A 23,766-nucleotide genomic window follows, 5' to 3' on the forward strand; every position below is an offset into this window, starting at 1 on the left:
TTATCATGCAAGTGAGATTCCAGTAAGGTTAAAAAATATTTTCAGACAAAACAATATGAAATAAAAAAGAAATTTCCAAAAATACAATTGAATTCTCTTGTATTGGCCATCTACTGCTGGACGTGGGGTCTGCCCTTAAGTGTGGTTAATATATCCATCAAAGAAAACTATTTTTTCCTTTGTAGGGGGTGGGGACCCATTTTCCCTTCCCCCTCTAAGCTCCTGTAGGCCTTGTGCTTGCTGCTATTGTTTCTGTGAGTTCATATGTGCATCGGTCCTGGTAAAAATGGTTATTTTTGTCAGGACAGAGAGGTTTTTTTTTTTTGTTTTGTTTTTTTTTTTTTTTTTTTTAAATAGTAAGATCGTCCAGATTCCAGATCCACTGTATCTGAATATAGTGAAAACGGACTTTACAGGCCACTTTGTGCATGTGAAACATATAAACTCTTAAACTCTTAACTCTTTTGAATATGTAAGATGTAGATACACAGCTATACAGCTTAAAGTCACAGGTGGTTATTCAATGTACAAAAAAATCACTTTAAAATAGCTGCTTACAGAGCAATTACTTAAAAAAAATAATATAGCCCAAAAGGATAGTTGAATGAACCTTTACTTTCTCATTGGTTTTATTTGTTTTAACTAATTTTATTAATTCCTTGAGAATTTTCCATAAGGTGCTTTGGTCACGTTTGCCCCTCCCATATCCACTTCCTTCTCCTCTTATCTCCAGTGATAGACTGATCTATGGTTATAGCAATAATGATTAGAAGTCATTTTATTGCCGTGTCCATTTAGCTGAATATATTTAATTTTGCAAATAGATCTTATTTTCATTACCTGCTCATCAAGCTATATTTCTATTTTCTGACTATTCCGACTAGAGAAGCAATGCGTATTGAAGGACAAATACCTCGGTGGTAAGATGCACTGACCTTTTAGTATCTGTGCAAATGTGGTAAAGCTGGGACACATGGCAGATCTATTTCTAGCTCTGAAGAACCTCCACACTGATTTCCATAATGGCTCTACCAGTTTGCACTCCTAGCAGCGATGAATAAAATGTTCTCCTTTTTCCATATCCATGCCAGCATTTTCTGACTTATTTTTAAAATCTTGGCCATTCTGATTGGAGTACAGCAAAAACTCAGGGCAATTTTAATTTGCACTTTGATGATGGTAAAAGATGCTTAATTTTTATTTTTTATTTTGTATTTCATCTTTTAAAAACTCTCTGTTTAGTTCCATGTACTCTTTTAAAATTTTAGCCTTTATTTTCTTGATCTTTAGTTTACTGTTGTTTTGTTATGTGTTTTTGTATATTGTAGACACCAACCCTCTATAAGATGTTTATCTCGTAAAGATTTCCCCTTACTGTAGGCCACCTTCTTTGCTGTATAGAAGTGTTTTGGTTTCACGTCTCATTTGTCAGTTATTGGAGTGAAGCAGTAGAGGGGTAGAGTCAAGCAATCATCAGCCAACACTCACTATTTTCTTCCCCACTATTCCTTCCATGTTGTTTTTCTTAATACAACACCACAGCTCTCTCATTTGCTAGAGAGACTCTAAGTCTCTCTGGAAGTGTGGTAAGGCATGAAAGAGAGAAACATCCACAGAGGGGTAGACAAGGTCAAAGGGCACAACAAAGCCACACCCATGTCCAGTTGTTCATTCTTAAGCAGTACTGACAAAAATGCAAAATAATTTCTTCCAATGTCCACAACAGAAGGTTCTTTCTCATTTTAATATCTTAGAATTCAGAGAAGAAAAGAGGACCTAGTTACATTTTTTAATGATTACTCAAAGAATGGGATACTGTTTTCAATGCTATAATGTAAGTTTTCATTACAAAACGCCCTACTTGTATTGAGTTACTTTGATTTTTGAAATCTTTTCACATTCACAATAAAGCAACAACAAAATCTGATAAGTCAAGAGGATCATAATTTTATATTTATGTCCATAATAATATTCCCCAAATCTCATGTGTGTGATCTATTTTGAGTATGGCCCTACTGTGATTTGAATATGAATTGTCCCTCACAGGACCACATGTTGAATGTTTGGCTTCCAGCTACTGGTGTTATTTTGAGAGGTTCTGAAAACTTAGGAGATGGGGACTGTAACCCATATTCTATTGGAAAATTATTGAGTATGTACATGAAGAGGTGTAGAAAAGAAACCACTATAATGGTTACTCTGTGGTATGGCTTAGGGGACCGATTTTATTGTGAATAAGAGAATGAAAATATCCCGGGGCATATGGATGAGTCAAGATCAGGGAGAAAGAGAAATAGACTGAACATGGCCAGAACTGTCTAAGAGAGATGGGAGATCAGCAGGAGAGAATAATGGAGAGAGGGAGATGACAAGAGATGCCGAGAAAACAAAGAAAGGGAATGATAAGGAGATAAGGGAAGATGGTGAAAGGTCCAGGACGCTAGCGTAGACGTTGAAACTTATAACAAAGAGTTGTGATTAGGGACTGAAGGAACCTGCAGGCCAGCATGGGTTTTGATACACAACCACAGGTTCACATCAATAGAGAGCCATATGTCTTTTCTACCAGAGGTAAAGCAAATGACTCCTTTGGTAGATGGGAACTGCTTTCACAAGTTCCTAAGGAGCGCTGGCTTTTATCTAACTACAAATAGTCTTACTGTAATCCAGTGTGAACTTATTTCTGGATATATGAACTTCCTGAGACCTCACAGTATACTACTTAATTTTTTTTGAAAGTGGGTTCTGAGAGTGTGGGGGACCCTCCTTGTCCCCACTTGCATGTGTCCTCTAACTTCCTGTCCTGAGTCAGACTGGCTACTTGCATCTCCATAACAGGGAGGGAGCAAGCAGATGAACACGTAAAAAACCTTGTGTTCTTAAGAACAGATAAGAGGTGAACCATTCCTTGCAGACATTACTGTTGTTTATCCCATGATATAAAAATGCCTCCAGTTTCAACAGGAAGCCAGAAGTTTATCAACAGAGACACCCTCAGTTGGGAATTCGAGCCGCGATGTGATGGCGTTACTTCGTGTATTCTCTCAGACTACTCTAGTTATTTCTGCTGGATGCTGCATGTACCTGATTGATGACATTTTGCTCTCTGCCTGTAGTTTTTATCCACCTGCTCTTTGCTACCTGTCTGTTTACTTTTGCTCAACATGTGCTTAACTAAATCACTTACTTGAAGCTGAAGGTATGGCTATTGCAGACCACCCTGAACAAGGGCTGAGCTGACAGAAACAGGTCATTGTGGATAACCTTGGGAGTTGTATCTTGCTTTGGTTTCCTCTCCTCTTGTCTGTTTCCTCTGGCAGATGTTCCTATCATTATGATGTTTTGCCTCACCTCAGAACCAGAAACAACAATTATCATGGTGGATTGAGTCTTATGAAACAATGCACTCAAATAAATATTTTCTCCCTTAGGTTGTTTTTTTATCAGGCGGTCTCTCACTATGATGAAAAATAATAAACAATACATATTCTAAAGCCAAAGTCAATATATTACTTCATTTCTCTTTTTGGTCTCACAGCCCATCTTGACTTGGCTTCCAGAGACTAGTCAACTAGTCTAGACTGAGACTAGCTTCCAGACTACTAACAGATTGTTGAACCAAGAATTGTCTTCTAAATGCTCCAAATGCTTATTGACTTAGTAAAACTAATTTTCCTTCTGTTTTGGGGTCTTGTGGCTCTAGCTAACTTAAAAAACTATTTATATGAGGTATCAAAACTGAGTTTTATCATATTCACTCTTTCCTGTACTACAGCAGTGGTTTGGAGAGAAACAGACTCTGTTGTTGGACAAGTGGGTTAGAAACTAATATGCTTTTGCTTCCAATCTCACCGTTACTTTGATTCAATCAGATATTCAACTAAAGGGGAAGATAGTCCATCACAGTGTTAAGGCTTGTTTCCCATGACTAGCAATCCAGGGCTTTTTGAAGATGTGGTCATCAGGCTATTCTGAGTGAAGGTTCACTCAGGTAGTCTGGACATAAGACCTGACAAGCAGCTGTCACTAACACTTCTGTTCACGATGTTGGACATATTCTTACCAGCTTTCTTCAGTTGCCTTATTAGGAACAATGAGCAACTCATTTGTGGACGGTATGATGAAGATGTAATTTTCCCTTGCCCATTTAAGAGTGGGTCTCAAGTTGTAATTCACTGGAGAAATGAAGAAAGCTGTGTTCACAGTCACTATCATGGCATGAATCATTTGGAGACACAGTGCCTTATGCAAATAGGACATCCCTCTTTCATAGAGAAATTCACAATGGGAATGCCTCTCTCACTGTCAGAAGGTTGAGCCTTCTGGATAAAGGAATTTATCTCTGCTATATGGGAACGACAAATGAGAGTGCCAGAAACAAAGTTGAACTAAATGTAGGAGGTAAGTGTGTATGTAAATTTTAGTAAGGCATAATGGTATAATTTGATACAGTTCCAAAACAGCTTTTTTTTTAACTTGATAGTCTAATGACTTCCTTTAAAGTCAATTCCTACTAAGCTACCTCATTGTTTTAATGCTTAATATCATAAACAGTGACCATTGCATAATATCTCATAGTTTGGGCATTTTAGGATTAAAGTAACCATTTCCCCTGTTAGTGGGTGTTTGAGACTTCCAGTGTTTTCCGTCACAGACTCTGCTGTGATGAATGTCTTTTTAGTTGTGTAAAACGATGACAAATTATCTGAAATAAAAGTAGCAGAGGTAAGATTTTAATTTTTCAATATCATCAGCATAGAAATAATCATTTCCCCTGTAGTTCTATTAGCACTGAATATCATCAGTCTTAAAAATTTCTTCCAACATGGTGACTAGAAATACTGAATTAAATTTAAATTGCCTTTTTGTAATTCAAAGTTACTGATATTATATGATTTTATTCTCTCTGTAGTAACTATAATGTAAGTCTAGCCATAGTATATGATTAATGTATTCATGGTTGCCAATGGTCAAGTTTATGTTTAATTAAACTGGGATCCAATTAAAGCATAAGAATCAATTGAAATAGTTTCATTGCCTACACATAATTAAATATACTACCAGGAATTCTTGTTGATATGGTTATGTTAATAATGAATATGCTGATCTCACATGGTATGTTAGACAGTATTCTTTATTTCAGTTATTTCTGCACTATTATGAATTTACTATTAGTGTAGTTGTATTTTGTTATTTTAACATACACTATTTTCATTTATATAGGTACACAATGTATTTTTATCATATTCAATCCCCATTCCATATTTCCAACTTCTCTTGGACCTATGTATCCTTCCCAAACTTATATTCATTTTTAAAAATTCATTTTTAAATAACCAATTGAATCTAATTAGTGCTGCTCATGTGTATGGCTATGGGGCCATCTACAACAGAATGGTCAACCTACTAGGGGAACATACCCCTAACAAAAACCACCCCTTCCCTAGCTGGTATCAACTGTCAGTAGCTCCTCAAGTAATCGTGGAGGCTCATGTGTCTTGTCTTCCCTATTCTGCAACATTGAGTGGCTTGATCTTCTGCAGGTCTTCTGCAGACAACCATAGCCGCTGTAAGTTCATGGGTGCAATTCTTTTGTCATGCCCAAAAGACACTGTTTTGCTACAGTTGTCCCAAAGGCTTCTAGTCTTTCTGTCCCTTCTTCCACAATGGTCACTGAGCATTGAGAGGTGTGTTGTCGCATAGATGACCATTTATGAGTGCACCTGTTTTTCAAGGCATAATACTATTACAGAGCTTAGTGTACTGACATATACTTGTAATTTTCATATTAGGAAGATTGAAAAGACAGATCCATAGCTTGAGGCCAAACTGCACTCCATGCAAAGAACCTGTTTCAAATGAAACAAAGCAATTATAAGGATATTACATATGAAAGTGACTATATATAATATAGAACTGCTTCCATATGAGTTAGGAAACCATAAGTATCATGTGACTATTCTATTGCAATATTTGCTGTAGTGTAGTGGGCCAGAACAGGAATTACACTATCTCTGAGGTATACTGTCAAGTGAGCATGAGTGTGTGTAAGTGTGTGGCACAGCCAGAGTTGTAAACAAAAATAATTAAATTCCAAGTTTTCCTTTCCCAGCTCTGGCTCTCAGAATGACAAATATGAGATTATTTATCGATAAATCCCTATGCCAAAAGCTTTGGTTCATCCACTGACTAGCTCATAACTTATTTAACCTATTTAAAATATTCTATGTCTACTACTTGATTAGTTACCTCTTTTTGGTCCTGTCCCACTTCTTCCTTCCTCTCTCCTCAGCATCTCATTTGAATGTCTCTTTAGTCTGTCCTGGGTTCTACTACCTGCTGGTTTACCTTAGTCTCCCTCACCCTTGAATCTCCCAGTGTCTCCTTCTATTCTCTCGTGATTTCTCAGAATCTTCTCTCTTCCTGCCAGTGTCGCACCTCCTATTGCCTGCCTTAGCTCACTGGCCATCAGGTTTTTTTATTGACAGACAATGATGCTTTTAAGAGATTCTCTCAAGAGGAACACTCGTCCACTGCTGGTGGGATTGCAAGTTGGTACAACCACTCTGGAAATCAGTCTGGTGGTTCCTCAGAAAACTGGGCATGACACTTCCGGAAGACCCTGCTATACCTCTCCTGGGCATATGAACATGCTTTATATAGGAATTTTGGATAGATTTGAGGCCTCGTGGTTATCCCTTATATCAGAAGTAGTATAAATTCCATACTGCTCTATGGCATGTGTCTGCTCTACAACTTTTTAATGGTTGTGGTGTCTCTGTGGGCCTTGTGATATAAAGAGAGAAGGAAAGAGAGAAAGGGGTATATATTTGATATCTATGTTTGACTTTTTATATTTATGCATCTAGCATCTCTTATACCTTCTCCAAAGAATAGCAACTTATATTTAAGGCACATTTGTACACACAGAGTAGAATAAAATTGCCATATCTTTAAACCTAATTAATCCCAGACCTGCTTATTGTCTTACAAATTATAAATTAAAGAAAAAAAAAAAGAGATTCTCTCTACAGAGGGTATTTTGTATAACAGAGTTCTGTACTGTATTGTGTGCTTTGGGAGGAAATCTTCTAATATTCTGTCTTTTATAATTCTTACTCCTTCTTCCTCTGATTCTTTTAACTGTTTTATAACTTGGATCAGAATTGGATATTAAAAAACAATATTCAAATAGGCTGAGTCAGTAGCTAAATTGCACAGAACTCTACATGAACTCTACAGATTTTGTCTCTATTTTATTACTCCGTAAGGCCATTAAATTTGTCAGGTAAGTAAGTTTAGAGAATAGAGATTGTTATTTGCTGTGAACCTAAGGATAGTCTTTCTGTTCTTCTTGGGTAACAACACCTGAACTTAACTTCTGTAGTTTTTGTTTGGATTTAAGTGAGAAATCTTGCTCATAGAGCTTTTATTATATAGACATTGATAAGGAAGCTACTGGCCACAATTCTTCATAACCCACTCTTTCTCCTGTACAGTTTTCCACACACCTGTAATGAAATATGTAAAGAGGAATATAGAGATCTTTCTGGTATGCAGTATCTTGTGTGTTTATCCTTATTCTCATATCACATGTAAAACGGACAATACAGTTGTCTCTGAAAACAGTTCAGAAGAAACTGGAGCTCCATTTCATATTAAAAGTACACAGAATATTACAGGACCAAATTCATCTTTTGAGTGTGCTATTGAAAATTCTCTTCTCAAGCAAATATGGAGAGGAGGGCAGGCATTTGCAGGTGGGCTCCATTGGATGTTTGGTGTACAGGTGCTATGTCCAAGGCTGGGGGTACATGGAATGAATCTACAAAGAAACAAACAAGAATGAAAACCCATCTGCAGCTGGGATAATTTGGCTGCATTGGTTCTGAGCATCAGTTCCTATTCATAAAATAGAACTACCTACCTTACTAGGTGTTTATACACTGAGTAAAAACACAGCAAGTCTGTCCATGAATTTCTGTTTATCTCTCTATGGCTCCTCCTCCAAATAGGATTTCCTACCTGCATAGGAAATATGTATGCTTGTCCCAAGTTCTGATTCTCCCCAGTTAAAAGATCTACTAACTTTGACTATTATTATTGCTGAGTTTTGAATATTAATCTTCTAAAATATTTTTATTATACTTATTTAGGGGAACATCATGCTACACTGGGCCTGTGGAAGTCAGAGAATAATTTGTGGGAGTTGGTTCCATCCTTCTCCCAGCCGTAAACTGGCTTCTGAACTAAGGTTGCCAGACTGAGTTAGCAGTAGGTGCAATGTTTCAGAGTGATTCTTCAGGTTGGAGGAATTACAGTTTAGGACCTTTCCCCATGGAAGCCCTCATCCCCGAGCAACTTGGAGGCCTAATATAATGTTAGAGGGAAAAAAATCAAATAAAATAAATAAAATAGAATAAGGACAGCTTTTCTTGTATGAAAGTCTACAATACAAATATCAGGAAGCTTTTCCCACAAATGGTAAGAATTACCACTCGCATTCCTTCCTAATTACAAGGATAATTTAGAAAATTCACCCAACAGTTTGGTCTTCACTTTTTTTTTTCCATTTACTTTCAACAGTGTAACACTTTTTTTTTATTCGATATATTTTTTATTTACATTTCAAATGATTTCCCCTTTTCTGGCTCCCCACTCCCCGAAAGTCCCATAAGCCCTCTTCCCGCCCCCTGTTGCCCCATCCACCCCTTCCTACTTCCCTGTTCTGGTATTGCCCTATACTGCTACACTGAATCTTTCCAGAACCAGGGGCCACTCCTCCATTGATTCAGGACATCATTTGATGTGTGGGTTATATCTTGGGTATTCCAATTTTCTAGGCTAATATCCACTTATTAGTGAGTGCATACCATGACTGATCTTTTGAGACTGGGTTACCTCCCTTAGTATGATGTTCTCCAGCTCCGTCAATTTGTCTAAGAATTTCATGAACTCATTGTTTCTAATGGCTGAATAGTACTCCATTGTGTATATATACCACATTTTCTGTATCCATTCCTCCATTGAGGGATACCTGGGTTCTTTCCAGCTTCTGGATATTATAAATAGGGCTGCTATGAACATAGTGGAGCACTTATTACATGCTGATGAATCCCCTGTGTATATGCCCAGGAGTGGTATAGCAGGATCCTCCAGAAGTGACATGCCCAGTTTTCTGAGGAACTTCCAGACTAATTTCCAGCATGGTTGTACCAGTTTGCAACCCCATCAGCAATGGAGGAGTGTTCCTCTTTCTCCACATCCTCCCCAACACCTGTTGTCTCCTGAGATTTTAATCTTAGCCATTCTGACTGGTGTAAGGTGAAATCTCAGGGTTGTTTTGATTTGCATTTCCCTAATGACTAATGATGTTGAGCAATTTTTAAGATGCTTCTCAGCCATCCGAAGTTCTTCAGGTGAAAATTCTTTGTTTAGCTCTGTACCCCATTTTTAATAGGTTATTTGGTTTTCTGGGGTCTAACTTCTTGAGTTCTTTGTATATATTAGATATTAGCCCTCTGTCAGATGTAGGGCTGGTGTGAAAGATCTGTATGGCAACTCAAGTCTCTGAAGAAGGAAATGGAAGAAGACCTCAGAAAATGGAAAAATCTTCCACACTCACGGATTGGCAGGATTAATATAGTTAAAATGATCATTTTGCCAAATGCAATATAAAGATTCAACACAATCCCCATCAAAATCCCAACTCAGTTCTTCAGAGAGTTAGAAAGAGCAATTCTCAAATTCATCTGGAATAACAAAAAACCCAGGATAGCTAAAACTATTCTCAACAGCAAAAGAAATTCTGGGGGAATCAGTATCCCTGACCTCAAGCAATACTACAGAGAAATAGTGTTTAAAACTGCATGGTATTGGTACAGTGACAGGCAGGTAGATCAATGGAATAGGATTGAAGATCCAGAAACGAACCCACACACCTATGGTCACTTGTTCCTCGTCAAAGGGGCTGAAAACATCTGGTGGAAAAAAGATAGCCTTTTCAACAAATGGTGCTGGATCAACTGGAGGTCAGCATACAGAAAAATGCGAATTGATCCATCCTTATCTCCTTGTACTAAGCTCAACTCCAAGTGGATCAAGGACCTCCACATAAAGCCAGACACAGTGAAGCTAATAGAAAAGAAATTGGGGAAGGCCCTTGAGGACATTGGTACAGGGGGAAAGTTCCTGAACAGAACACCAATAGCTTATACTCTAAGATCAGGAATTGGCAATTGGGATCTCATAAAATTACAAAGTTTCTATAAGGCAAAGGACACCATCAAAAGGACAAATCAGCAATCAACAAATTGGTCTTCACTTTTTATTGACTTTTTGTTTTTATTTTTTTAGGTACTCATTGGAGGAATCAAAGTGAATCTATTTCACTCTGGTGTATAGTCAGGAGCAATTTTTCTTGACCAAATCAAGATTTCCTTGGTACTTGGCCAAAGTAGAAAATGGGAGATACTCTGTCTTGGATTGGAATATGAGCTTATCACAGGACACAATTGCAATTAACCTTCAGTTCTCATGGAATAAATAGCTGATAAATCACAGTTCCTTCCTCATGACCTTGATAGATCTTTATGTGTGAGATAGTGGGGAATACTTGTGTGATGTTTCCTCAACAGAGTATACTTTTCTCACTGTCCACAGGCTGCATATAGATGTAAGTTGCAAATAGCACTAGCTGATGAATTTTGGATATTAAAATAAAGGTTTCTTAAGACTTTTCAAAATGTCACTGATGGAACTACTTTTACACATGGTGGTAGGAGACAACTGATCTTTTGATCAGTTACTCCCAGAAGATTTCTTTTTCATTGTTTCTGTATTTTTAAATGAAGAGTCACATGCACATTTTGGTGGTTCTAAGTTAAATACCTACAATTCCTGCTCACTGACCTTTGTAATATACACCCTATGTTCTTGTTTTGGGAGCTGAAACTGTAGGCACAGGGGAAGTTAGAACTGGGCACTGCTGGATTCTGGAAAACATACCACTGCCTATTAATTTGGTGGAAACAATGACCACATAATATATGAAGCACATTCTTGATATACCCAAGTCTGCTCATTTCTCACTACTCTCAGTTGCCAAAATTTTTGTTTATAAGGAATGGTTTACTAACCAGAGTCAAGGAATGTGGGCCATGAAGCTGGCTTTCTGGGTGAGGCGGTTGATTTCCCCACCCTTACTCTAATACCCTGGCACAGAGGAAACCCTAACAGTTCTCTTTCATCCCTTAATATGGATATTTGATATTATGAAAATTATTATGTGTCTCAAGATTTTTTAGTTGTTCATGTGTTATGCGATCTTCAAAGAAAGCTTCTATGCTCAGTGATAAAACTTTTGATGATATAGAATGGAAAAATAAGGATGCATTTATAATTCCCAATTTTTTTTCTCCCCAATAAGAGTGTTAGTTTTATGTAAAATGCAGTGAAGCCCAAATTCTATTTTTAAAACCGTTGCCTCATATTAGATTCATTTTGGAGTATAGAAAAACAATCAGGAAGTAGCTGTCGGAAGACAACATATGCCTCATCTCCTTAAGCAGAAATTTAGATTTCAGTTCATCAAAAGTAAAGCATCAGGGCAATTCCAGGTCTGGAAAAGATTTTTCTTTTTCAGAACCTCTCATTCTCAAATAAGCTCTGTCCAGTGCAGCCTGGAGAGATTCTTCTCACATTCCTCAAAAAAGAGGCTTTTAGCAGGAGCATCCTATCAGAGAAGAGATCAGGATGAACACTCACGGTATTAGGTAGGAATTTTTAACTGAGACCTGTTTTCTTGGTTCTCTTTCTATTACCATAACAAAACACCATGACCAACTTCTGAAAGAAAGCATTTAATTTGTTCTCACAGTTGCAGAGTACTAGAACCCATGGCCATTTTGGCAGGAATTATACCAATATAGATAGGTCTGCATGATGCTGAAGCAGTAGCTGAAGGCTTACATCTGGTTCACTAAGAGATAGATAGATAGATAGATAGATAGATAGATAGATAGATAGATAGACAGACAGATAAATAGATAGATAGATAGATAGATAGATAGATAGATAGATAGATAGATAGATAAGAGGTGATATAAGGTAACTGGGAATGGTGTGCTTTTGAAATCTCAAAGCCCACCCCCAGAGATACATCTTCTCCAACAAAGCTACACCTCCTAATCCTTCTTAAACAGTTCTACCAACTGGGGATCAAAACATTCAAATATATGAGCCTATGAAGGCTATTCACATTCAAACTACACATTCCATTCCCTAACCCCTAAAGGTGTGTGGCCATATTACAGTGCAAAGTGCATTAAATCCTACTTCACAGATCTTCAGAGCCTTCCAGTCTCAAGACTGTTTAAAAGTCCAGTCTTTTCTGAGACTCGAGACAATCTTTTAACTGTAAACTGCTGAAAATTCAGAACTGAAACTCAATAGGACAAACTCCAAATCCTTTAACTCTAAGTATGATGTCAAAGAGCTTAGATGGCTCCGTGTTTCTAGCTTTGCTGAGTGCAAAACGCTTCACTCTTTTGGGACTGTTCCACTCTCAGTATGTAGCAATTCCTGGTAGATATCTCATGACTCTAGCATTTGCAGCCTCTTGGTGTCTGTAATATAATACAGGTTTAACCTTTAGGGCTTGATCCAATGACTTTTCAAGGCCACCATGCTGGGAGTCTCCTGCTACATGTCTGGTTTTAGCAGTTTTATTTGATGGTAGAGGGAAATTCCATACCTCCTTTCCAATTCTAAAGCCAGATCCACCAGGCTAATGCTGCCAGATTCTGCTGTGTGCTTGGGATGAAGTCTGCCCTGCTCCTTCAATGACAGTTGCATAAGCTTTCATTTGTTGTGAAGTTAGGAAAAGGCTTCTACTTTTCAGAAGTTGCTGGATTCTGGGTGGAGTCTTCCAAATTACTACTATGATAGCCTACTAAGTCCCACGTAGAATGTTCAGCCATTTTCCTAGTCCAAATACCAATGTCTTTTCCATTTCTTCAAAAACCAAAGCCAACCAAACAAAACCAAAAACAAAACAACAACAAAAATATCAGCCTGGCCAGATCTGTCACAATAGAGTGCACATTCTGGTACCAACTCTGCCTTATTTACATTTCTGTTAATGTATTAAGATACCCATGACCAAGGCAACAAATAGAAAACAGTTTATTGAAGGGCTTACAGTTCCAGAGGTTAGCATCATAGCAGAGAGCATGGGAGAGGGCAGACAAGTAGGCATGACACCAAGTAGTAGCTGAGAGCTAACATCCTCTTCTGTAAGCATGAGGCAGAGAGAGAGAGAGAGAGAGAGAGAGAGAGAGAGAGAGAGAGAGAGAGAGAGAGAGAGAGAGAGAAGAGGAGAGAATTAGGAATGGCATGAGCTTTTCAGTTCTCAAAGCCCACCCCCAGAGACATACCTTTGACAGCAAGGCCTTACCTTCTAATCCTTCCCAAACAGTTCCACTAACCGGGGATCAAGCATTCAAACATAGGATCCTATGGGGGTCTTTCTGATTCAGACCACCACACTTTGAGTTTTATCCTTAATTACAAATTTCCACTTGCTGCCTTGCTAGGAGGTGTCACAGCATACAAACATGCCTAAGCTGTAGCATTTGGGATTCCTAATGTTTAGATCTGATCAATGAAAAGTTCCTTGAATCGAATGGTCCTAGCAATCTTTTCTAAACTGATCTGCTGAGTTAATATGTGACCTTGTGGCAATTTCTTCATTTGAGCAGGAACTGAGGGTCACAGATATGACTTGATGCAGGTTTTTTTTTTCACAAGGGAAAACATACATCTCATCACCATGATTGGCCTATCACTGTTCCCTTAGGACTGTCTTCTCCAAGATAGAGTAGAAAGTACTTTTGCCTGAAGATCTGACAAGAACTACTACCTAACACAGGTTTCCATTCTTAATTATGCCTTTAAAAGAAAGGTGTGTTAATTTCCTGTTGTAATATAAAATAATAGAAAAATAAAATGCAGAGCAGAGTCCTTGTGCTTTGAGTTTTAGGACTCCTTTCTCTCCTAAGTTTCTCCTTCATCTAGATCCAAATTGGTTGACATTATTGTGGCCATAGGTTTCTTGTAATAGAGAGCCTGAGATCAGACATATTTATACTAATAGTTTATTTATACTAACTTTTGAAAAAAATGAGGGCCCTTTCCTTGTATGAAATGTTCTCCATGTTAATTCTGTCCCCTTTGCAATAAAAACCAATCTTAAAAGGTAAATTTACTATACTGGTGGTACTAACCTACCCTTATTATCTGTCTGGCTTCAGTTAGAAGACTTTGATACTTTATTAGCACAGAGTCAAGGAAGAGTATCACAGAGAAAACTTTTGGTTTTGACTTCCCCCTTTACTGTTACCGAAAGTGACAGCTGTACTTTGCTGAGAACTGAGAAGAGACACCAATGACCCTGCGGGTGATATGGAGAACTTGGCTTTGCTAGTGGGTTTCCATACCCTTACTATGAACAATGTGTGCAGGGAAGCACACATCTGCACAGCTGGCTGTGAATGTAAATACCTTATTTTTCTGAGAGTCATTCTACAATTTATCCATATCCATTAACATCCTGCCACTTTTACCTAACTATTCTGCTTTCTAAACTTTGTTCTAAGAAGGTGATCAGAGGCACGCTAAAGTACGTATGAGCACATTCCCTGTAGCTCACTCTCAATAGTCCCAGGTTTTTACTATTTTAATCACTAGTAGGTAAGATGGTTCAATTAACTAAAAAGTTGTTAAGTGTTCTTTTATATATAAAAAAAAAGTCCCAAAATACTCAACAGGATGAGCCAATTGTTGTTTACTAAAGAACAGCTAGTGGGTAATAAAATAAAATAATGCTTTAAAGAGTTGTCTTTGGAGTGGTTAGGTCATGAATCTTCCAGCTTCCCACCTGATGCAGGTGATTCCTTCCTGTCCCTGGGCTCTGCAATCTGCTGCTCAGACTTGCTTCTACATTTGGTGCTTTTAAAAATTTCTATCATCTTGAGTCATTTTTTGAAATTCTTGACATCAAAAACATTTTTTCCTAATTTCTATGAAACAAACTTGTATTACAAAACAATCATTTAAAATGTTGGCTTAAGATATTGTGACAACCAATCCCTAGACCTCTGTGTTGAGATGTATGTACATTAATGATCAGTCCTTGATCCAGTAGGAATCTGTACAAATTAGGGATTTCCATATTCCAGGAAATGTAAATCCTGGAAGGGAATCAAGTGCAAAGCAGGCTTGAGAAACAGGTCGGTGGGACGGCACACTATCTCCCTGCTCACTAGCATCAGCACCAACACTAGCTCCCTAAAACTCTTCCTCATTTGCCCTGCCTCTGAGAAAGCCCCACGTTTTCTGGGGATTCATGTCCTACTCATGAGTTTCTTGCAAACACAAAATTTTAGTTACCAGAAAACCATTATTGAGAATGAGGTTTTCAGGGTGACAACAAGAGATTGTTTCTCCAACCTTGTGATTATTCAGTCTAATAGGTTGGCCGGCCTCCTTGCTTCTTATGAATGTCACTTAATTGACTAGAAACAGTCAGAGAGAATATATCTCAAGTAGTTTAACTTGTTTCCAGATTCATTTTTCTGGCCTAAAATAATGATCCTGTGATTGGATTAAATTCAAATTATGGGAGATGGGTTGTCACATGCTACTTAATATTGACATGGTCTACAATGAAAGTCTGCCCACATACAGTCCCAAAGACACACACAGAACATTTAGAACTTTTCAGAGTTAGCAAAAAGGATAATGCATTCAACCTCCAGCTACCACTACTGAATCAGAGCCAAACTTAAACTTGAGGTGGCAAGGATTGAGAAGAGTTCCCTAATCCTGAAATGGAAGAGTCAAAACAAATCACTCCCCCATGGAAGAGTGACCTTCAGTGAAAAGGCACAGCCAGAGAACGGAGCTGCTACAGGGAAAGAACAGAGGGGGTGCAAAGCTACTTAACTCTTTCTCTGATTTCCAGCCAAACCAGGGACCAGATACAGATACTCTACTGCTGCTGATCAATCTGACCTGGTTCCTCTGACTAAGGTAGAAGTGGATTGTCGTTCTGATGATGTAAGTGAGCACAGTTCAGGTCAGGTTATATTCCTTTTGATTATAAAAAGAAACGTTCCATATTTCTACAGTTAGCTGTAATGAAAGCATATTTGGAGCTGTTACACTAAATCCCATAAATTCTTACCTGTCCCCAGGTTTCTGATTGTTGTTTAACTTACTATGATTCACATGCTTTGATTTTAATTCCGTTTTCTATTACTTAAAATGCCTGCCCTTGAGGCTATGTTTAAATGGTCCAGAGTTTTCAGCAAGGCTAGGCTTTTCTGACAAAAGTCATCTCTTCTTGTGCTGTAACTGCCACTGCCAGCCCTTGCTTGGCCAGGACATTTCCATTGTTAGTAGTCAGTGGAACCCTGGCCAACAGCTGTAATGAGCCAAGAATTGCTGATTGGTTGACTTGTATTTATTTTCCCCTTTGGAACACTTGAATCAATCATAGAAATGTATTGCTAATTTGAATGCCATGTTTCTCCAGTGAATGCATTTTGAATGTCATTTGTTGGAATAAGATATGAAGTGGGAAGTAGCAAAGGTGACTCACGATTACACAGTTATGGAAAAGAGGAAAAGTTTACATTCTTATGAAGAGAATTTTCTTTTCTTTTCTCTTTTTATTAATGTGCTCCGTCTCTGTCAATCAGGTTAGTAATGGTGATAACTCCTCTGGATAGAACAAAAGTCATCATTTTCTTAATTAAGCCATTCTCAATGTAAAGATGTGCACTGGAAAAAAAGATATATGAATATATGTGAATGGTGTTATTTCACTGAATATACATGTATGAAAGTCTCAAAGAACAAATTTAAAAATAAAAAATAAGATATCATCTAATGATAAAAAAGATGTGCAAAGGGAAAGAAGGAATGAAGGAACAAGCAAGTGAAGGAACAAAGGAACAAAGAAAGAGAGAGACAGATACAGAGACAGACAGACAGACAGGTATAGAACTGAAGTCTATAATCCCAGCACCCAGGAGGTAGACACACAGGAGGCTCAGGGGTTTGAGTCCAGCCTGAGTTGTATAGCAAGATACAGTCTCAAAAAGCATTATGAAATAATTTCTACCACCATCAACCAAGGAACTAAATTTTTCTTTACTAACTTAAATATCATTAGTTAAGGTTTGGAGGGGGGTTGGGGAAAGGTAAGAGGAATTTCAGGATAATATAGTGGAAAAATATAATTAGGGTTTTCTCAATGAGTAGGATCTTTGTATTTAAAGAGACAAGAAGATTTACTCTCCTTGTCCACTGCTCTTATTGGTAAAGATATCTGGTGGCATTGTATATGTGGATGCTCACCAGAGTCTGCCCATGGTGGTTGTTCTTCTGATAAATACGGGGTTTGCTAAGATGGAAAGGAGGAGACTCAAATAAAAGTGGAGGCACGTAGGTCATAGTTTTCATCCAGGTCAAGATTTCTGGATGTCCATACTTTCCAGATATTTCTAGGTCCCCAGGTGGCTAATCCTTCACACACAGTGTAAAGTTTGGTTCATTTCACTGCATCAGTTTTTATGACTTTGTATGTTCTACTAGTCAGAATATAAGTAAGGGTGAACTGTGTTGGGCTTGTTTTCAAAACATTTAAATCTCAGTAACTTCTAGTAAGCACATTAAAGTAGACTGACATGTCTCAGGTTGTCACTGTGGATTTCCTGTCTCATGAAAATCCTGTCTAAGTGACACCTTGCATCTTGTCATCCCAATTTTATCTAAAAACAAAACAAAAAACAAACGAGCAAACAAACAAAACGACTAACATTATTAAGTGTTTAAGATAAAAGTGGTTATTCTGACTTGAACAACAGACACTGATTCATTTTCTTGCTTCTGGTCTTCTTCAGAAGAGCCATTCAGCAAGTGAAATCCTATATTTGACTTTCAAAAGAAATCCTACACCTTACTCACTGCGCTTACCTGATGATTTACTTGATAGACTTTGTCATCTCACTCTTCCTCACTGTCAGTCCAGGCAATGACTTGTCAGACTGGGCAGTTCCATTCTCCTGAAGGCAGTCACTTATTTCCTATGCATGGCTTTGAACGTGGCCCTACAGCTCATGCATTAGAAAGAGTGCATAAAAATGTTGGAGGGAAAGGCCCCAATTTAAAAAAAAAATGACTGTGTTGAGGATGTTTACCAACATTGTGGAAGTAAGTTGATTATCTGCGAGACTGGCTTGTTCTCTTTCTCTTGACTTCTCTTGACTTCAGACTTTTGCCATGGGATGTTGTGCCCAAAAGGCTCTCATTAGATGATAACATCTTGATACCGGACTCCCTAACTTGTATAATTATAATTAAATGTTTTTCTTTATATAAATTAGTCACTTTACTGCAGAACCAATCAAGGACCTCCAGAACTACACTGACTCTTTAAGATGTAAGCATCAATCACTGATCTGCTACCTCCAATAAGACAAGGGGTACCTGTGTGCAAAGGATTCCAGCCCCACTTAGGAAATAATTGCTCTATTAATAAACATTACTGTTGCAGTCACCCTAGGCAGTCACTGTGAGTTTCCACCTAGAACTCAATAGAACTGTATGATTAGCTCTGATGAGAACAGGTAGAACACTTGAATAAATCATAGAAATGTATTACTATTCGGATGCCATGTTTCTCCAGTGAATACATTTTGAATGCTGTTTGATGGAATAAGATGTGGAAAGGGAAGTAGCAAAGGTAATTCTCACAATTACACATACGGAAAAGAAGACCCATGCATGGCCTAGAAACAAGACAAATATTACGACACAGTATTACTCCCTGGTTTTTGTTGTTGTTTTTTTGAGACAGGGTTTCTCTGTGTAGCCCTAGCTGTACTGGAACTCATCTGTAGACCAGGCTGGCCTCGAACTCAGAAATCCACCTGCCTCTGCCTCCCAAGTACTGGTATTACAGGCATGCACCACCACCGCCCGGCTATTCCCTGGTTTTAGATAATGGTTGTATGAGCATTACTGGTTAGAATTAGGGTGGTGAGTTTCTGGAGAGCAGGGATGCCAGCATTCCCAAGACTGTTTCAGGGACCAAGGTTTTATCATCTCTAAACTGACCTGTCTGAGTTACAACTGCTCACACCAGGCTGGCACAGCTGCTGACAGCTAGCTCTGAAGACAATTTGAGGAAGGCTTCAGGCTTAGTTGGCATTATTGTTCATCAGTCTTCTAACAGGTTAAGAGTGCCCTGTAAATGCTCTGCAGGGAGAGACTGAAGAGCTTGGCTGGCATGATAGTTGGCTGCCTTCATTTTAATAATCAACTTAGAGGAAATAGACTGATGTCAGTACTCGGGAGTTTGTCGACATAACTGGACTTACATCATTAAGTTTTGAAGGCTGTAGTTCATTGGGAAAAACTAACTCTGAAGTGTGGTGTAAATTTCAGCCATATAATCTTCTCTATCAACTGATCTTAGATTTCCATACTCTGTATATGGTTTTGGTAATGTTTGCATACTGCTGTGTCAGATACTCATAAACAGTACTGTACTAAGGATCCCAATGTAAAGAGAACCCCACTGAGATTATGATGTAATCAGATCAATTATAATACCTCTTCTATCTAGTGAGGAGAGAGAATAGGTAAGTAAGATTAGCATATGAAAAACTGCTTTAGATACAATTGTATTTCCAGCTCAGTCCTTTGTGAATGGAAGGACCTAAAACCCCTGTAGTGATGTCCTTCAAGGCTGACATTAATTGGTCATGTCAGTTAGTGAGTTAGCCAGGAGGTAAGATTTGTGTTTCTAATCTCTTAAACTCCCAACTCATTTTGGGGAGAGTGATAGGAGCTGCTTCAAACTGTGAGCGGGAGGAGGAGAAGAGGGTAGTCAAGAGTTATTAGGGGCACCAGTTGCTTGAAAATTACCTGGACAGGATTAGCACATGCCCAGGTTAAAAGTTGGTCTTCATCAAGGCACCCTACAGACCAAGACATTGTCCTGTTCCTGTGTCAGTTCCCAGATCAGGACAAAGGATCCTTGAATATTTCCCTCATCTCTCTCCCTGATGGATATCCCCCTCAGACTTCTTTTCCATTCACACCCCCTGATGGAAATCGTTGATGGCATGTGGAGGGGCTGTCTGGGTGCTTATGAATACTCAGATACTTAGTGTTCCAGGAACAGCCTCAGATGGAGTGATGCCAGGAAACCCAGACATTTGGGGCTCCGTGCTATGAATGAGACAAAGCAACCTTGAGTCTTGGGATACCCAGCCCAGACTGGCGCCGCTGAATCCTGATAGCACCCTGGGCTCCTGCGAGCTGCTGGACCCCCCCATGGCTCCACACATTCTCAGCCTCTTCTGGACTTCTTGCTCTGGGTATCCCAACTCTATGTCGCCATATTCTACCAACTTTCAGTTTGTGTTCCTGTTGGTTTGCTATAAAAAAGTCAAGCCCTGAAAGCATGGATTTAATCTCCTAGGTAGTAAGACACTTCCTGAAACAGGTCCAGGAAAAAGACTGCCCATTTCAAACATGGGTGGCGATATGGAAAAACATTGGAGCCATTTGTGGGGGCAAGCTTCTTTTCTGATGGACCTAACCATGTGTAAGGCAAAGTGTCCACCCTTTTAGAGCAAGAGACTTTCTTCAACCCAAGTAGAAAGAAAGAAACTGAGAGATTCTATAGCCAGGGCTTGCAGTCTAGTCCTATGAAAGCTACTGCAGAATGTTGTCCCTGGAGAGACAACACCAGGGTCCGAGTCAACATTCCACACTCTCCACAAGCGTTGAAGGTATTCTTTTAATTTTGAAATTGTAATATAATTATATAATTTCTCTCTTTCCTTTCTCTATCTCCAAATCCTCCCATACCCACCTCCTTCCTCTCTTTCAAATCCATGGCCTCTTTTTTTACTGATTATTGTTACATCAATATGTATACACATATACATTCTTAAATACAACCTGCTCGGTCTGTATGTTGTTTCTTGTATATATGCTTTTAGGACTGCCACTTGATATTGGATAACCAATTGGTGTGCTCTTCCCTGGGGGAGATTATTTCTCCCACGCTCAGCATCCCTTAGTGACCTGCAGTTCTTTGTGCAGGGTTGAGGCCCTGGTCTTTCCCTCACCTACTTTGGCATGTCTATTGGTATCAGCCCTGCTCATCTCATGTGTAGGCAGTCATGTGGGTGAGGCTTTATGAATGTTCCTTCTGACATTCCTAAGAGGCACAGTCTCCCCTCAAACTCTCTGGTCCCTTTGCTCTTAGTTTTTGATCAGTCAGCCAGCCTTTACAGACCCTTTACAGGAATCCTCCTTTATAAGGCAACGATCCTTACTGTTTGTTTTACCTCCATGGGGAAAGATGATCTGTGGAAGCTAGGGTGCATGCAAATGAGTTATTTGGTCAAATCCCATTGAGCATCTTCCCACAGCATGGACACATCCAGATCAGAAACTGAACCCTTGCCAGTTACAGGACCCCAGCAAGTGCCATCTATTATTTTCATAGACTCCTCGTAGGAATGAAAATTATACTAAAAAAAAAAAATCTGCTAATGTAAGATCTGAGAGGTGACTTAAGGAAGTGGGTGTTTCTCAACAGGCTAAATGAGCTGCACACAATATTAAGGTTGCCCCAGCTGCTCTCCCCTCCGCCTTCTATCCCCTAAATAGGTAAAGCTGTTAACCTAAGTCTACTTAACAAGCTCCATCTCTTGATCTTGTGTTTTCATTGGAGCCTTTCTTACACACTTCAAAGATGCAGAGATGCAAACTTTCTATTGCATTTTATACACATCATGATGCTGATTTAATGTAATTCTGTTATATGTGTTCATGATTGCTTTAACATAACTGTTTTTGGGTACGATTTTAACCTGAGCCAAAACTCAAGGCTCTTGCATCCAAGTCCCTGCAACTGAGTAGAAAAATCTGTGGTAGTTAAGTCTTTCTTCTCATATTTTAACTAACTTTATGATCCGATCACACAATTACACTTCTAGGCATGCTTAATTCGTGATGTATATATGGTGCAAGCAAAGGCAAGTGTTTTAAAGGTGATTTTATTACATTTATTTGCTTGTTTTGTGGGGCAGCCATGCATGTGCCATGGGATGTGAGTGGGCGTCAGCTTTCTGGGGTAAATTCTCTCCTTCTACCATGTGAGTTTCAGGGATTGAATTCAAGTCTTCCGGCTTAGCAGCAAGCACACTTACCTGCTGAGTCATACTGCAGTCTGTATGATATTTTTACATTTGCAATTATGTGGTCAAGACGTAGGTGCTATTGCTTGTCTTCCAGTGGTTCCTCCTGGTTACCACTGAATTTTTAAAAAACAAAAACAAAAATAAAACCATTTCCCCCCCCCCCAAAGATCTTATCTTGATGGATTTGACTAAAACAAACAAACAAACACCAAAAAATCTGGTCGTTTTAAGAAAGGCTGTTGTTGAGTGTACAAATGGTATCACCTGTGCTTGATCCTATTACAGTTAAATATAATTGAGATTCGGTTCTCTTTTGCAGTGTATCGAAAGCAGTGGCTTATCCCAGTAGTTCATCATGCTACTGTGGAGCAGTGACCAGATACCTTCAAGGAAGGAAACAAACACAGAATGCATTGGAGACATCAGACATTTATCCTGCCTTTTATTGAAGGCAGGATAGAAATATGTCTAGGAGTATTAGTGTGTGTTATCTGTATTTCAGATGTAGCCTTTCATGTTTTCATTGGAATGCACACTTTGTATTAAGAAAATAGCATGTTTTCTAAAGACAAATAAGGTAGAGAGGAACTATCAAGAAAAAAATGTAGAGATTTATAAGTAAGGTATATTTTTGGCAAAGAATGTTAAAGTTAAAAGGTAATGACTTCAGAGGAGAATGGGTTTTATGTAGTAGTTTTGACCTAAGTAAAAGATTGTTCCTAAAGGGAAAGAGAAATAAAAACACTATCAAAAAAATAACTGGAACCCTAACCCACATTGCAGAAGGTTAAGTTACAAAGAGGTTTATAAAATTGTATAACTCAAGGATTCTGTATGCACATGATTAAGTTGATGATAATTAATGCTAATTAAAAATTCTAAGTGTCAGACTTTTGATGGTTACTCATTTTATGAGTCAGTCTGCCCAGATGTTAGGAGGAGCTGCAGAAAGATACAGTGGCACCAGAGACACTCCAATTTTTAATAGTAGAGACAACAGAGACAGTCCAAAATGCTCCAGGGAAGTAATCCTAGGCAAAAGAACAAGCCAGATTGATAGCCCAAACCATGGGAAATAATATATTGTACCAGGCTAATAAAGTACCTGCTACTTCAGAGAAACCTCAGGCAGAGGTTTCTAAAGGGTAATGCTTGCCGAAGCTATGGGGAACCAAGACACTGGGAAAAAGCTGCACTCGACAGAGTTCTAAGAAAATATGGCTTTCTCCACTCTGCAAAAGAGGACGTTGTCTGTCTGAATGGTGACCTTCAGACAGAATGATGGATATATTTAAGGTCTGAAGCTGTCCCAGGTTTCCTTTTGAAAGCTGGACTCCAGTGCCAATAACCATTGAGGTGCCTTGGATAACTTTTGATGTCACAGTAAAATTGTTAATGGGGTGTCACTCAATGCTTTACTTGATAAGCTAGGATCCCTTGTTAAAATGCTGTTGGAAATGCCCCAAGGCAGAAG

The 23,766-nt window shown here is 38.7% G+C and overlaps 1 protein-coding gene across 1 annotated transcript in view; it reads left to right on the forward strand.

The window, feature by feature from the left end:
- The first annotated feature begins 4,044 nt into the window (after positions 1 to 4,044).
- Positions 4,045 to 23,766, forward strand: part of Hhla2 (HERV-H LTR-associating 2) — a 33,967-nt gene continuing 14,245 nt past the window's right edge. Inside the window, 5 exon segments of the mRNA XM_052158126.1 lie at positions 4,045 to 4,237; positions 4,240 to 4,401; positions 7,500 to 7,760; positions 10,357 to 10,449; positions 10,452 to 10,675. Of these exon segments, the coding sequence (XP_052014086.1) occupies positions 4,045 to 4,237; positions 4,240 to 4,401; positions 7,500 to 7,760; positions 10,357 to 10,449; positions 10,452 to 10,675 (933 nt within the window).

This window comes from Apodemus sylvaticus, chromosome 15 (assembly GCF_947179515.1).
Source record: "Apodemus sylvaticus chromosome 15, mApoSyl1.1, whole genome shotgun sequence".
Classification (NCBI taxonomy): Eukaryota; Metazoa; Chordata; class Mammalia; order Rodentia; family Muridae; genus Apodemus; species Apodemus sylvaticus.